This window comes from Ptychodera flava, chromosome 1, assembly GCF_041260155.1.
Source record: "Ptychodera flava strain L36383 chromosome 1, AS_Pfla_20210202, whole genome shotgun sequence".
In the NCBI taxonomy this organism is placed as follows: Eukaryota; Metazoa; Hemichordata; class Enteropneusta; family Ptychoderidae; genus Ptychodera; species Ptychodera flava.
This window is the reverse complement of record NC_091928.1, coordinates 58,561,080-58,577,545: the sequence shown is the minus strand read 5'-3', so window position 1 is coordinate 58,577,545 and position 16,466 is coordinate 58,561,080. Positions and strand designations below refer to the sequence as shown.

General features: G+C 36.4%; 2 protein-coding genes across 2 annotated transcripts; one reads left to right on the top strand and one right to left on the bottom strand.

The window, feature by feature from the left end:
• The first annotated feature begins 3,822 nt into the window (after window positions 1-3,822).
• On the top strand, window positions 3,823-14,552 carry LOC139141890 (alpha-1,3-mannosyl-glycoprotein 4-beta-N-acetylglucosaminyltransferase C-like). The gene is made up of 4 exons (XM_070711650.1): window positions 3,823-3,994; window positions 7,884-8,020; window positions 9,884-9,974; window positions 10,800-14,552. The coding sequence occupies exons 1-4, from the start codon at window positions 3,913-3,915 to the stop codon at window positions 11,948-11,950; spliced, it is 1,461 nt and encodes a 486-aa protein (XP_070567751.1). The 5' UTR covers window positions 3,823-3,912; the 3' UTR covers window positions 11,951-14,552.
• LOC139141916 (epithelial-stromal interaction protein 1-like) lies at window positions 12,895-16,230 on the bottom strand. The gene has a single exon (XM_070711680.1). The coding sequence runs from the start codon at window positions 15,969-15,971 to the stop codon at window positions 15,054-15,056; it is 918 nt and encodes a 305-aa protein (XP_070567781.1). The 5' UTR covers window positions 15,972-16,230; the 3' UTR covers window positions 12,895-15,053.
• Between the last annotated feature and the right edge of the window lie 236 nt (window positions 16,231-16,466).

Here is a 16,466-nt window from a genome sequence, read left to right as displayed (position 1 = left end):
ACAAAACACTAATATCTAAGGAGTGAGATTATCCCATTATTGTGTGTTCAAACGAAAATGTCTAGTTCTACTGACACTCTCAGATTTTTATTTTTTTGTCAGTTATAGAAGTCCCAAACCCCAATAAAGTATATATTTTCTGAAAGCCCTTATAAAGATAAATCCGACCGTGCATAGTATATGGTCATTATTTGCATTATTAATAGTCACATGACAAGCGTTTTCCAAAAATTTGTTTACACGCTGCACGATATTCGGTTGAAATTTATGCATTGACAAGCCTTAGCAATACGTACGTGTTAGCAGGTTGCAATTGGATGCTGAAAATTTCAATATAATAGAGGGTAAAACAAGAAGAAATCGAGTTGATATAAAGAGCAAAATTAATGAAAAATAAAATTCAATGTTGTTGTCTAAATAAATGTTTGGCCATTTAATAGTGTTGACGATTTTAACATTTTTGATCACAATGGGATAAGGAATGTTTTTGAGGGTATTTAGAGGGAATGAAAATGAATTGCGATCTTTATCGCGATTCTCTACCCCTCCCAATATTTGTGAATGCAGCCTTGTTTTATAAATCACCTTCAATAATTGTACATGGGCTGTAATGATTAGAATACATTTATGCGAACCCATTCCCGGGACTCACTGGTATCTTAGTCCATTGATAACGACAAATCTGTACAATATTGATGGAAAATTGAAATTTCTTTGAAGAGATTAACGTGACGAAAATCATGTGCTTCAAAATTAATCAACTCTCGCTCGAGTTGCATCGATGAATCGAATAAATCTGACAATGCCCGAGGAGAAGATAGTCAAGGGATTTAAAACGTCCTGGTAAACATTGCATAAGGCGTTTGACATTTACAATTCAATTCAGCCTTTATATTACGAAGTAAAATCGGTGTTTGCTTCAGAATGCTATCGGCTATTTTCTCCATCATGCGCTATTCTCTGTTGATTCACGCAAAGTTTTACTCCTAGTGTGGTTGATTAAATGCAAATATGATGGAAAGAAAATTACATTAGTCATCCAATGAGAGGATATAATTACTTTCTTCCAAAATCTCTACTGCATCAGACCGTGAACTATTGCTACAGTGCTACATCTTCATTTGTCGAAATAAAAAACAAAAATATCAAAGATGGCTCTGAGTGCATGTCTTATACCTATCTTCAAGAGGCATAGACTACATATCGAGGGCACTGCCAGTGAATAAGCTTATACTGTTATTATCTGATGTCGTCAGTATTGTTTTGTTATCAGCAACGTAAACCTCACAAAGTGCGCTGAACATGGAATGCATTGATCATAAGTGATAACTAAATTAGGTCTTCTGAATGAGGTTTACAAACACCTAACAATGACTCTTCTCTTCATACTATAAATGTTAGCCGTATGGCTTTTCATCACTGTGTTTAAATATTACATTTGAGGTGCATCGTGAAAGGAAGGTGGCGTAACTTGAGCCCCGGTTATCCAGTGTTGCGCCCTCTACAGTGAGCTAAACGGTTTCTAGGCTATGAACAAGTATGCTGTTGCTCTCTGCCAGTGAATTTTCATTACTTGTTAAAATGAAACGTTAACAGCATAACTTACGGAAATAACTGTAGAACAGAGAAGTGACTCAATGTGTTCATTCAATGTAAAAACAAACGAATGCCGACAGGATTTCTACCTCCAGGCAACGCACGAATACGTGTACATACAAACGTCTACAAGGTGCAAGTAAGCTTATGTATTGAACGAATATGCGGAGAAGCTTAACTTACACAGGTATTAAGCATATTTCAAATATTACTTCTCCTTGTAGTTTTACACTAACATGATTGCTATGGTGGCCTGGGAAAGTGACGTCATATCACAAAAATAATGATCGTGCGTTAGTTGGTATGGGTATACCTGAGCAGAGGGGAACACAGTTTAACTTACTGCTCATAGTAGCGTTTATACTTTGGCTTTATTTATGACTGGTTCAATGTCAAATTGCATTAAGAAAACAAAATGGATAATTAATCTTAAGAATCGCCTTTCTTCTACTCTTTCAGAATATGAATAATTTTTAGTGTTCTGCAAAATAGTTATGGCACAGATATTTCCGCATTGTCGCCATCGACATGCCAATAGACCTCTTTCCATATAATGATGTCATATTCAATGTTTTCTAATAGAAATGAAAAAAGAAAGAAAAGAGCGACACACATATATACACACACAGACACACACACAAGTTAGGACTTGAGTTCGACCTTCAGGGCGCAATAGCTATTATTTTATTACATTTTAATATATTTTATTGTTTATTTAGTTCGTGAATCTATACATTCCAAAAAAAAAATACATATCTTACTATGGTATGAAAATAATTATTAAAACGAAGACAGACAAGTAAGAAAAAATGCAAATTACAGACAAAGCAGCCAGACTAGATAAAGCAGCGTGAAAAAAGAACAATAAAAACCACGAAACAAGACTCTTTAAAAATTAAAAAGGATTAATTTAAAGGACCAAGCGGGTAATCCCAATTACACAGTATACATGATCCACTTTCTATACGATTCATTATATTTTGAGACAACGAGAATGCATGAGAAGTCACAATTTTGTTCAGAACATAATTCTTACTATTGCGCAGTCTGATGAAGAAATTATACGACAGTTTTCGTCTGAGAGCATCGAAAGATGGACAACTTCCGTATATTTCGTCATCATATTATATATATACTTTTAGCAGTTTTGTTCTATGTATTAACTTTGTATTTTCTGGTTCCTCTCCTAAACTCGTATGGTGATAGGCCCATTCACTATGTGAACACCACTAGTATACCGAGCATGCAATAAGCTTATGCATATTTATTTACAATAGAATATCAAGTCATCGATATCAGTGTGGCTATGTGGGAAGGGTGTGTCAACAAGCAGAATACTGATCATTTGAACTGACAAATTCTCATTGTCTCAATTAAAGGGAGTAGACTACGAAACCACGTGTAATAGAAATGTTGAAAAAATTCCAAAGTTGCAGGTACTTATCTCGTTACAGTAGAATGCGCCTCGGGGACAGAAATTCGGACTCTAAAACTTTTACAATTCTTTTCTGATCTACCACCTGTTGGGTTGGTGTAAGAAAAAAATTTACCGTCCAAGTTTTTCGAAAATCGAAAACTTATTTTTCTCTATAGTTTCTCTATAGTTAACCCGGGGATGGCGGTCATTTTGAATTTCAAATATAGTAAATTTTAGGTAATTTGTTTATGTAGAACCAAATTGTGCACGGCAACCCCAGATTTTTATCAGTGATTGAAAGAGAAGGGTTGACAGATTCCGTAACGAAAGCTTGAGAAAATATTTAGTTCTTTCATTTTCGAGGCGCAAACACTTCATCGACAACAGCTGTTAGTAGGCTTTTGTTTCATCATTTGTTTCTCTCCGTTGATATATATTTATTCGTTAAAATAAAATTATGAATTAAAAAAAATCACCATGCACTTTGCTTTTGCGAAAAAAAAAAACGGCGAACAATGTTTTTTGTCCTGTCTTGGTTGTTTCTTTTTGTTTGAAAGCATTGCGTTGCTCTTTACCGTCCAAAAACACCGATGATCATGTTTACTGAATGCTGAATGGACGAACGCATTTAAACACGCAAGTCTCCCGCAGTTATGAAGAAACGATCAGATTACAGCACATACCCTGTCTCTACAGGGTCAATGATTACGGTGAACGCCCCTTCCTTTGACTTTGAATTTTCCATCAATTTTATTCCCTTGCACCCCTCAATTCAAATGGAATACACTGTACACCTGGTGACCTTTGACTCCAATATGGCGGCCTTGAGGGCGACAAGTTCGACATCGTCCGTATGTAAACACAGTAAAAGTGACGTGTTGGTAACATGATGAGACAAAATGAATGCACGAATGTGGAAAAATCTATTTCTTGCCTGCCTGGCGGTTTCTTTCACGGTCAACAGTATTCTAATGCTAGCAAGTAAGCCTCGATCATCGCATCGATAACTCGTCCTTTCAATTTTTATCACTCATAGTTTTTGTTGTCCTTCTGGCGTTCTGCCAGTTCTTGCTTCAGAATTCAATTGACTGATTTGACTTTAAAATTTTTATGGCTTTCCCGTCCCTCTTTTGTTTGAATTATGTTAATGATAATATTTACATGAACAATAGCGTCGATGCCAATATAACACGTAGCGGATTTTGACGAAAAAGAGGGCAAATCTAGGAGTCAAATCGGAATTGAAAATACCCCCATATCTACAAAACCTGTTTTGATATCGATTCGAATGTAACTTCCCTCATGAGAGTGTAAAAGGCTTAAAATTGGTATTCATAGTATAACAATGTTTTGAGTTCAAAGTCAAAGTGACCTTATTTCTTGACTTCACAAACCGACAAGATGAACAGAAACATCCCTTCGCCCTGAAATTGTAGTCTGTATCATGCTATATTCTTTGACTTCTAAATTTTAACAGCCTCAAAATTCATTCTAGAGAAGGGAAAGTGAAAGATAGATGAAACTGTAATGTACAATTTGGCTACACACTTATGTTGTGAGTGAAAGTACATATATCATAATTGTAAAACACGTCACAATCAATCTTTCTCATATCAGCAAAAAACAGTGTTATAAATTTTCAACTTTCCCTGCTTTCAACTTTGCACAATTTTTAAGTTTCCCTACTGACCTAGATTCAAGCCTCTATACTCCACATCTGTCTGTCAAGTCATCTATGATTTCTATCAATGATGTCACTCTTTCCATGGAGATAGGATGAGATCCATGCTCTTTCTGATCATCGATAAGAATCCCTCACTTTACAAATGACAAACTTTAAACCAGTAGCAGTCTTATCTGTCAAGAAACTGTCCAATAAAGTTAATGTCCTGATTGAGGAATGATTTGTAGGCTGTCTACTTAACCTTTGACCTCCAGGGTGATATGGGTGATACAAGGTTTATCTTTGGCTACTGGCTAGTTTGTAATCAGTAACACAACACTGTGCAATGTGTAACTTACAGTGATAGATGGCTGGCAGCTGTAGCCACTGAAAGCATAGGATTGTAATTGCAGTGGTAGGTATAGTTTGACAAGGCCGTAGGGTAGATATTTTGTATTACAATGACTAGTAAGAGCTTCAAAGCCTGTATGACTTGATCAGGTTACCGGTACATGTAGCTTTTCCTAATTGGCTCTAAGATTTCAAAATCCATAAAAATAATGATGAACACATGCATGGTGCATATAGCCAGTAAACTAAACATATAAGTTTTGACGGTACCGCAGCTGTTGATGATAATTCCAGTAGTTGTCAAGGAACATAAATGTACACTGATGAAATAGAATTAATGACCAAAAGTAATAACTCAAACAGATAAATGTTAATTTATGACCACAGTTGTTGATGTAAACACACAGAGCGCCATGGATATACCTTAGATGCAGTCTGTATACTACTGTGTTCCCTGAACCTGTACTGCAATATCATTGGAAGAAATATGATATAAATTTTTACGTTCTGAATTCACATTTTTGTCATAATTGTGGACTGCCATTGAGTTTGTTGTCAGTGACAATCACAATTTTAGATACAATAAAATCAAAATGAGTTATAAAAATGTTTAGGTTAAGTATCCAAATAAACTTCTCTGATAATGAAGCTGACATATATAAAAAAAATTGGGATTTATCATTTATCTTAATAACAGTTTCATTCCAGATAAAGTAGATTGCACGACAGTAAAATAAGGTTACTTTATATCTTGATGGAGATCAAAGTTTGCTCCATGTGATGGTTTACACTTCATATCTCTTGGAGATAAAATAGTTTGCCTCCTTCTTTTCAAGTATTTAAGAATATGGTGATCAGCCAAACAGTAACACTACAGCAATCATGAAAAACTTAGAAACCTGTATTCATTTTATCGGTGACAGGATATTGAATTCATGACTGTGAATGCTGACCTGAAGTCTCTAAAGCTCTTTAGATATCGAAAGTATGGAGTGTACTGTGTGAGGTGTGTATTTCACACCGTAAAATAAACTGCCATGTAAAGTGTCACAAAAATATTTGAATCAAAATACGTGATGACATGCATCAATTGTCAAGCTTGTCCCCAAGAGATCTTAATAATCAGGAAACCTCTATTTTATGAAAAATTCTCACCATCAATCGGAAGCTTCATTATTTCATTGCTTCCTTCACTATGAAGACATTTACTACATTTTCAATTGTGACCTCAGACAGATGTTGCTGTACTTGCATAACACCTAGCAACTACCGTATATTTTAATGTTGGATGGACTTACAATAAATATAAAAAAATCTTGAAGTTCTGCATTTAATTATTCAGTGTTCACTTGGCCATTAGAACATCACTTCAGTTCAGTTAAAAATTTGAAATCCTCATAGGATTTTGATCATTCCTCCATGCATCACTCATCAGATCATTTCTCACCAAAAAAATTTGGATTGTCATGGATGTTGATGTCAGCAAAATTAACAACGTTTTTTAAAACAATGTATGTAATGCATCCAAAACTGACTCAGAATTGGTTCATTTGAAATCAGAGAAATCAAGCTTTCTATCCCCTTTGGTGAGACCCTGTTTAGAGAACACAGATGATGTATGCTGGCAGTTTCAGGTTGAGGCATGGCTAATCTGACGTCCCTGTGTTCCACTGACATATACAGACAAATGAAATTAATCTTTTTAGCAGTACGTCTCTGGGACTTCAGAACCAAAAATCGGGAAAATTTTGTGAATGTTGAGTAAGGCCAGAGAAAAAAAAATCTTGTTCATCGGATTTTTTGGACCAAGTTCCAGGAGCGGCGAGCGAAATTTTTTTTTAGGCCGAAGGTAAACGCGGTTCTCTGGCATTTTTGCACAGATGCAGACAAGGCAAGATAATTGTTTCCCTTTTTACCAGAAATATCTCAGACAAGAAACACTGATACTGGTAACTGAATTCAATACTATATTTCCCAACAATAACATAGGCCATTACATTCACAGTTAGTGTTTGCACAACATATTCTGAGTATTTCAACATTCTCTCAGAATAAAACTGAAATGTACAGCAAATCACTGAAATCCAACAATTCAGTATTGTCCTTTAATATTGTCCTGATGGGACCTAGCATCTGAGTTTTTTCATTTTACTTTGGCCCCATGTTTTGACCTCTTTACCACTGTCTCTACACAGTTTACACAATGGTCTAACAACACTGTACTGTGATCGGAGTGGAGTTATATAGTCATCATTCAGATCGTACTTTAACATCGACGCAACCATGTGTTTTGTCATTGCCGTAATTTTTTATACTTTCGATGCAATTTTCATTCAATCGGATGCACTGTCCATCTGCTGTCACGATCTTGTTGAACAAATCGCCGAACGTAATATCAGGACAAACACTGAATAGCGTCTTTGGAACTAACTGTTGGCCATCACGTCGAATGTTGGCGATCAAATTAATACTCATGATGTGACATGTACTAACCTAACCAAATCGACCCACTTTGTGTCATGATTCGCCAAATTCAGACGTCACAACAATGTGTTGGCGGTCATCTAAGTCCAAACACGTAGGAAGTCTTATTAAAAATCCCGTGCCCGCGAAAACTCGACAAAGTGTAGGACGCCACCAGCGGCAGTACTAAACATATTTGTAATGCGGAAGTAAGAATTTGCCGTGATCAAAAAAAAAAAAATTTCCAAATATGCCAAAGTAGAAGCAGCGATTCCGATGAACAATTTATTTTTTCTTCCTGGCCTAATGTTGATTTTTGTAAGTGGTTCATGGATTAAAAACACGAAATGATGGTTGATGCAGGAATTGATATATTATCCTAATTTTTTTCAGAAACCTTCTCCCTTGACAAAAGTGACTCAAAAACAGCGTGTGAAGAACAAAAAGACACCATGTTGAAAACCATTAGACTATTGCAAGATAACTGCAATGTAAAAAATAAACATCAACAATTCCAACAGAGCATTGTGGTGAGTAACAGGTATACAGTGTTGTGATATGGAGTGCGCCCTCTAATGTCAAAGATTTTTTTACTCTGAAAGCTTTTCTGGGATTTCTTGAAATTTCTTGGTGTGAACTCAATTGCAACACATTTTTAAGTCAACAAGAACACTTCTGTCATTTGCACCCAATTGACATAGAGGGCGCACTGGTGATCGATATTGACAAATGATCTACAGTGTCACCATGCGTAGACACTTGAGAAAAAATCAATGCATGGTACAATTCACACACATTCGTTGTTTGTGGTTGATACATGGCAAGGGCCCTTTAGGCATTAGACCTTTGCTGACTTTGCTGTCACTCAGCCTTTTTACCAGACTGAAATCAAGTTGTCATGACAACAGTTTTACCTACAATGGCATTGACATGAAGAACATGTAAACATGGTCCATAGAGTGTGATGTAAATGATTCTTTTGTTGACATCACTTCATATCACATTGTTCTATTTTCCATTACAGTATTTGTTCTCTTAGTTCGATATTTTCATCCATGTTGTATGGGCTTTTCCCAGGGAGATGCAATTTCAGTATGTTTCATCTATCAGTTGTAACGTTCACTGATGGCTAAAGAAAATCCAGTAGTTATTTTATATACTCTTGCCATATCCTAAATCAAACATGCATTTGTAATTTGACAAGGACATTTTTTTATAAGTTCAACTTCATGGCAGATAATCCGTTAGAAGAGAATGTTGTTAGTGACTTTCTACATCAAAACAGACTCACTGACTTGTTTTGTCACAATTACCACACCCATTGCTACAAATGCTTTGTTATGTAAATTAAGTGACAGCTTATCAATCCTTGCATACATAGTATATGCATTGTCTATCTCAGACAACACTGCTATTGAAAACACAGACCTTAGAGCGTGGATCATATGTTTAAAATTACTACAGAACAAGAAAGAGAAAAAGTGCTTTTAAGGTTATCACTGCAATAAGAGTTACCTGTGTTTCCAATAGACAAGCCATATATTCATCCATCAGATAAACTCAGATAACAGTTTAGAGTCAGCGTTTCAGTAGACAGCCATATATTTACTCAGCAGATACTCATATCACAGTTATCAGCATTTCAGTTGACTAGCCATATATTTATGCAACAGATTTACCAAGATCATAATCGTAATTCTGGCAAGTGTCAGCTTGACCCATATAAACATCTTCAAGACATTACTGGACTTATTTGTAATGACCTTCGAATTCAATCATCATATGCAAATACGTGTTCAGTGGTCCAAAATTTATGAGGAAAGTTTTAGAAATTGCTTACAGGAATAGTGAAATTGATACTTATGACTCAAATGAAACTACCGGTACACAGGCTGCCATGTACAGGTATCACAGTTACTCTAAGCCACACTGTGCATATACCTAATAAATGGTGCAAAAATTTTTAAAGGTTACATTTGTAGCAGTAAAAGCCACATGCCAATTAAAGCAGTAACATTGCCTAGCAATGTGACTCAATGTAGAGTCAATCTGATCATTTACAACAGGACAATAAAACCTGCCAAAGTGAATCAATTTAGAATAAATGTGTTTATTCACTACAGGACATTGTCTTGCAAGGTGAATCAATGTAGAATAAATGTGTTTATTCACTACAGGACATTGTCTTGCAAGGTGAATCAATGTAGAATAAATGTGTTTATTCACTACAGGACATTGCCTTGCAAGGTGAATCAATGTAGAATAAATGTGATTATTCACTACAGGACATTGTCTTGCAAGGTGAATCAATGTAGAATAAATGTGTTTATTCACTACAGGACATTGCCTTGCAAGGTGAATCAATGTAGAATAAATGTGATTATTTACTACAGGATAAAACAGATCAGAGCACTATGAGGAGATCAAGTATTGTCATTGACAAGGAGGAGGTCCGGTTGCTAGGTAATGCCAGGGCTAATAAAGGTAAGATTCTGTGGTTTACAACGTCAAAATAACTGTCATCTACCGTAGATTGCAGGAATTGTCATCTGCATTGCAGAAACTGTCATTTAGATTGCAGAAACGGTAAACTAGATCACAGAAACTCATCTTGATTGTGGAAACTGTCATCCCAATGGAAAAATTTCAGCTGTGATTAAATTTGTAAAATGTTTTTAGAAGTCCTTGGAGATTTTCTGTTGACAGGACTTTAGAGTCATATTGTTCAAGGTGGGTCAAATTGTTCAAAATCGATCATACCGGGGGGTATAGCTGTATTACCTGTAACTTGTAAGGAATTGAAGTGATTTTGTTTTGTTTTTAAAGCAGTTTATTGTTCAACTCTCAACATGATATTGAAACGCTCAGTATTCATTTGTTAACTCAGTCTTGCCTATGTGTGTATAGTCTTATTTTATCATTGACAAATCAATTTAAGTAAGGACTAGAATTCATTTGTCAATAAAAAGTTGCACACTTGTATTTGCAAGCTTTAATAACACAGTATATTTCAACACATGGTTCTTAAGAAGATATGGTGAGAAAATGTACATGTACCGTATTTAGATAAATTAAAATCTCATCAAAATTTACAGCTACTGTTCCTTGGAAAAGTAATATTAAAGCCTTGTTTTCATATATCGTATTTAGATATGTATGTTGTACGTTTTTGGGAGGAATTCAATTTTAGAGCTAACACATCTTAATTTATGTTGTAAGATGAGTCAGTGGAATGTCGTTGTTGAGTTTATGTTCTGTCTTATCAATTCAATTTTCAACTCAAAAACAATTGTGTTCTCTCTTTTCCAGGATTTCTGACCATCGGTATTCCGACAGTAAAAAGAGCAAAAGGGAGCTACCTGCAGTCTACTCTGGATTCAATCATAGAACACACATCAGCAGATGAACGTAAAAACATCGTAGTCGTGGTGTTCCTTGCCGACATGGATGTTGAAATTAAAAGTCAAACTGTTGAAATTCTCAAACAAAAGTATTCACAGTACATGTGGAATGGATTCCTGGAGGTTATCGAGGCGCCACAAAGTTTTTATCCGCCATTGGAAAATTTGAAACAGAAGTATGGCGATTCTCAGGATAGGATACGATGGCGTTCCAAACAAGTTGTTGATTATGCATTTCTATTCAGCTACTGTCAGGATATTTCAACATATTACTTACAGCTTGAGGATGATGTGGTGTCATCGCCAAATTTTATCAGTTCTATCAGAGTCTTTATTGAATCACAAGATCATCCCTGGGTGACTTTGGAATTTTCAGAACTTGGTTTTATAGGCAAGCTTTATCATTCAACTGACCTTCCTAAATTATCAGAATTTGCATTGCTGTTCTACGATGAACAACCTGTGGATTATTTATTACGATATCACTTAGCTGTCATGGGCCAGACCAAGACACTCATTCATTTGCCGTCCTTGTTCCAGCATGTAGGTCAGGAATCGTCGTTGAAAGAGAAACAGCAGGATTTGATGGATAGATTTTTTAATGCGGGATCTCTGCAATATAACGCTGACAATCCACCAGCCACAGTGTACAGCAGCATGCGTGCTTTTAGTATGTATTTACCACAGCTGGCTTACAAGTCACAACCTGGCTATTTCTGGGGTGTGGCACCAAAGACGGGCGACTCAATCTTTGTTGTATTTGAAACAGCAGTGAAACTGACTAGAGTGATTTTTGAAACCGGCACTGAGGATCACAAAGACGATTTTCTGAGAAATGGCCGACTTGAAGCAAGCTCACAGCTTATTGGTCAGACTGAAAAACAACTGCCTGTATGTTCTGACTATGTTTATCTTGGAAGCTTTGACAATGGAAAAGTGGATGTTAGTGATGTTCAGAAGAAAACAGAGCAAGCTGTGAAATGTCTGAGAGTCAGTGTGACAGAAGATCAAGTAGCATGGATGATATTGAAAGAGATTGCTGTGTGGATTCTGAAATAACACTGTTGTTTGTATCACCACTGAACGGTGACTGGTTCAAGCAATGACCATGTTGTTTTTAGTCATTTTTTATTTTATTTTTGGACCTGGTCAATACTGACTATTGAACTTGTTTTTATGTGATATTTTAACAGAGAAGTCATAGCAACATTGTCTGTATCAAGAGAGTTACCAATGAATATTTTGTCACCTATACATTGTCTACTCACCTGTCAGGACATTTGTAAATTTATTCAAGTATCTGGTTGCAAATGTGACTGTCCCTCCGTGAAAGAAGGACCATGCAAATGTACAACAGGGTCAATACTGTCCAGGAAACTTTGCAGAATCCTTTTGACGTCAGTTAAAACTAAATAACAGTGCAATTTCTTCTGGGACATGCCTACCATATATACTGTTCTTTTGATGTCAGTTAAAACTGACTAACAGTGCAATTTCTTACAACACATACTTTGTGCCCTCAACACAAAAATTGTACAACAGTCAAAACTGACTGACTGAATCCCAGGAGGCAAAGGGTAAAGTTCATACCATTGTTCAAAGCATCAGATCACACAGTGTCTTTGACTGTTGATAAAAGAGTACAGACTCTTGCAAACCAAAGAAAATGTGTAAACCTTAAAATATACACAGAACCCATCTGGGCAACCCTCCAAAGAAATGGTATATTCCACTGTGCTGCATAGTCAGTTATGATCAGGCAGTTGAAATAAGACCAACATTTTTTGCAGATTTTCTTGTATGATATTTACTACTCTAATAGTTTCAGTGCATGAACAAAATATTTGCATGGAAGAAAAATAAGTTATGTAATTTTTGTAATGTGGTATTGTATGTTTTGATAAATCTACAGTCAGCAGTGGAAAATTTTTCCAAGTTGCAATCAATTTTTATAGCAAAGTTTAGTACGGTATAACACAAAAAACCTCCATTAATGCTAATAATCACAATGTAATTTTTTTTTGGTAATCAGTTGAGGTACAGTTTCTTGTAAGGTAGAATGTAACTCAGGGACAGGTATTTGGACTCTAAAACTTGGACAATTCATAAACTTGGACAATTCATAAACTTGGATAATACTTTTCAATTGTGTATCAAGTATTGCTATGATGGCAGCCTCAGCCGGTGTGAGTTTCAATTGACCAATCATGTCTGTGATAATTCAAAATAACACAGTTATATGAATTTTCAAAGTTTGTCTTTATTCTGTAACTAACAGAGGTGAATAATTGTTCTTGAATTATATTTACACCATGGCCCACAGAAATGGTTAAAAACAAAGAAAAAACTGAATAAAGGTAAATCATGTGTCATCAAAATGTTCAGTTTATGGTTCATCAATGCCCCAGGCACTCTGCTTGTCTCTATCATTTATCTGTGATTTCAGTTTTGTTGACATGCCCTCACAGAGTCTTATTATTTCTGCTCTGACTGTCTTGGTAAGGGACGTCACTGAATGCGTGAGAAGGCCAGTTTTACAATGCTTGTCATCTTGTCAGTAATTCAAAATTCATAATCACACTTGCATGGTGTAACTCGGCAAGCAAATAGTGTAGTCACTGAGAACACTCTCTAGAGAACCAACACAAATATGGTAAAATTAATCAATTACCTAGCCCTGTGTACAATGCTGTGTTCCCAGCGTTGTACACACATGCACACACACTTCAGTAACAAAATAATCATTGCTGCCTGTACTTGCCATTGAAGTTAAGGGATGCTGTCAGTAAATGCTAAAACGTACTGTTAACTGAAGAATGCAAAGAAAACTTTTCTCACAACTGTGGTTACTGGTTTATCTTTCACTGACACTGTTAATGTTTTCATCATTGTAAGATTTGAAACACTGTGAAGGATCCTATGAGATAAGATTTGAAGGCAAAACAGCGTCTAAGTGAGAGTACACTTTCAAAATTCCAGTATGAGGATTATCAACATAAAAGAAAATGATGGTTTATATAGCTTTTAACTTGATTGTGACTAGCATTCATGGGAAATGTAAGATACCATGTATGGTTGAGATTTGAGTAAACTTGACTGAAATTTTCCATGAGGTAAAATTGTCAATATATGTCACCGATTCCCTCATGTATATGAAATCCCCTTCTATTATATTACCATGCCCTGTCCATCGCATTGTGATTGGTTGAGCTCAACTGCGTGACTGACCACAAATACACATTAATGGTTTGTTTGCAAACCCATTAATATGAATAATAAAAACTCATAGTAGTGTTGTGATTTGTACAAAGATCGTAATCAATCAAAAAATAAAATGGAGCACTTGTAGGCCAAGTTTAGACACTTTTCAAAAAAAAAATCACCAGATTTCCAAAATTTTTCAGAGCATGTGACAGTGCGTTGTGTATTGCTCAGTTCTAGGACCCATTGTCTTTTGTGTGGGAAATTTTCGTAAATTTTGAAGGTTTTCTTGGGCTTGTTGATAATATCATGGAAAAAACAGACTCTGACCACTTATTTATGGGCGAGGACGACAGGTAAGCCAAAATTAATGGGCTCAGCAAGCCTCGCCTGTTAATTTTTGGCTTTCCTCTTGCCCTTGCTAAAAAATAAACGATTATGGTCAGTGTGTTGCCCTTTATTTCTATATTTGAATGTAGCCATTGCTTTCGAAGAGGGCATGATAAAAGTATTTGTGGAAGTTTAGAACTTTCAAGCTGTCAACACTGTAGACTATATGGCATAAAAAATCAGTAACAGCAGTCTTCTATGCACTGTAAATTGTATATTTTGGACATGTTTCACCAACTCTGTAGTACTAGTCATAGATTCAATATTGTAACATCCAACTAAAGTTCAATGAATACCTTTGTCTAGATATGAATATGAAATCGACAGTCCTTATTCGCACCACTGTGGGGCAAATAAGTTTTCCATTCCTTATCCGCACTGATATGGGGCGAATAACATCTTCTTTTGTAAACATTGTCAAGATAAAGTAAACATATTAATGAAATCTGCATTTCCTGGCAGTAACTTCTCTGAAGACTTACTTTCCTTCACTCATAAATTTATAAAATTACTGTACTTGTTGCAAGCAACTTGATATAATCAGTTAGTATCCAAGGAAAGATGATGTCTATCACCCCATCAACACATTTGCTGCTACATCAACAGCACCAGAGGACGAGCTCAGTGCCTCACTTATTTCATCCACTGTTTTGTGTGGAAACATATCTTTTAACAATTCCACATCTGGGTCACTTGTTGAATTCCCTGGACGATCTACAACGTGACTAGTTTGTGATTGCGGTTCAAAACTTTCAACGGCAGTGACCTGAGGGTGACCTGATGACGTTGCCATACCCTGTGGTTGCTTTCCATTCCTTTCAAATTTCCTCAAAAATTCATCATTCTTCTTTCTGCGGTCTTCATCCAATCTCTGCTGTCTTGTTTGTTCCCTTTCTTTATTTTTCTCTGTCTGCATACGTGCCTTTGCTTTCTTTTCTAAGGCCTCGGCTTCTTCCTTTGCTCGGAGTGACGATTTATACGAAGACTTTGCACCATATCCAACCCGAGCTGTCACTTGCCTGTGCTGTAAAGATTGTTGTTGTCTGGCGCTGGTTTGTGACACGACTTTACCGCCCCCTACAGTCTGAGGTGGAAGACTTATGTAGCCCATTTTGTTTCGTTCTTTGTATTCTTCGTATTGCCTCGTCTCTTTTTCAGCTTGCCGTTGGATTTGGCTTCGTTTCTTCTCGTTCGGCGCAATCACTGCGTAGTTACCACGGTGTTGTAAACGTTCCTGGGCGGTTTGGCCCTGTCTGGGATCACCAGCATTACCTCGAGAGTTCTGGCCCGATACAGCATCAGACGGTTGATCCATCCTTACCGATCTAGACCGTGTACTTGCTGGCACAGTTGTCGGTTTTCTCTGCGGGCTAGTATATCGGCCGCGTTGTGGCTTTCCAACTGTTGTTGTTGTTCGACCACGATCGTTTGTTGCACCAGCTGTTCTTGAGCCCACTGGCCTGGTAGTGCGGCTGGACGAGTAACTCATTTCTGCCGTTAGCTTCTACGAACGCCAGTCATACAACTTCTGGGAATTCCCCAAACTAATCTATTTTCGTTTTCATTTTTGGACAATTACGTCATATTAAAAATAATTGTTTCCCATCTTTAGAATAAAGCTGAGCTTGATATCACTTCTGGCTGCAAAATGGTTACATACAAGTCCGATCATTCAAGGTTTGACAAGAAGACGCTGCTTTCGTTTCCATAACACCATCTTTGTAGCATCACTGGAGTAACGAATCCTAGAACCAGTAAACAGTCTTTAAACAAGGCCAGCTAGGTTAGTAATGATTGGCTATCTCGGATATCGCTACCGCTAACAAAATTACATTTTACCGTGTATTACTCTTCAAGATAAAAACATGGAATTCAAAACGATATATGATTCCATGGATTTCTCAAAAACGAAAGGGAATGCCCTAATTGGCCTTTTCGACATCTGGATTTTGATATAAATGTAAACTTCCTGATTCGTTAAAGG

What these genes read in the sequence shown, in the direction of transcription:
- LOC139141890 (XM_070711650.1), top strand. Translation starts at nt 3,913, where the DNA reads ATGAATGCACGAATGTGGAAAAATCTATTTCTTGCCTGCCTGGCGGTT. An exon ending in CAGTATTCTAATGCTAGCAA is followed by an intron (nt 3,995 to 7,883) that starts GTAAGCCTCGAT and finishes AATTTTTTTCAG; the next exon opens with AAACCTTCTCCCTTGACAAA. An exon ending in TAATGCCAGGGCTAATAAAG is followed by an intron (nt 9,975 to 10,799) that starts GTAAGATTCTGT and finishes TCTCTTTTCCAG; the next exon opens with GATTTCTGACCATCGGTATT.
- LOC139141916 (XM_070711680.1), bottom strand. Translation starts at nt 15,971, where the DNA reads ATGAGTTACTCGTCCAGCCGCACTACCAGGCCAGTGGGCTCAAGAACA.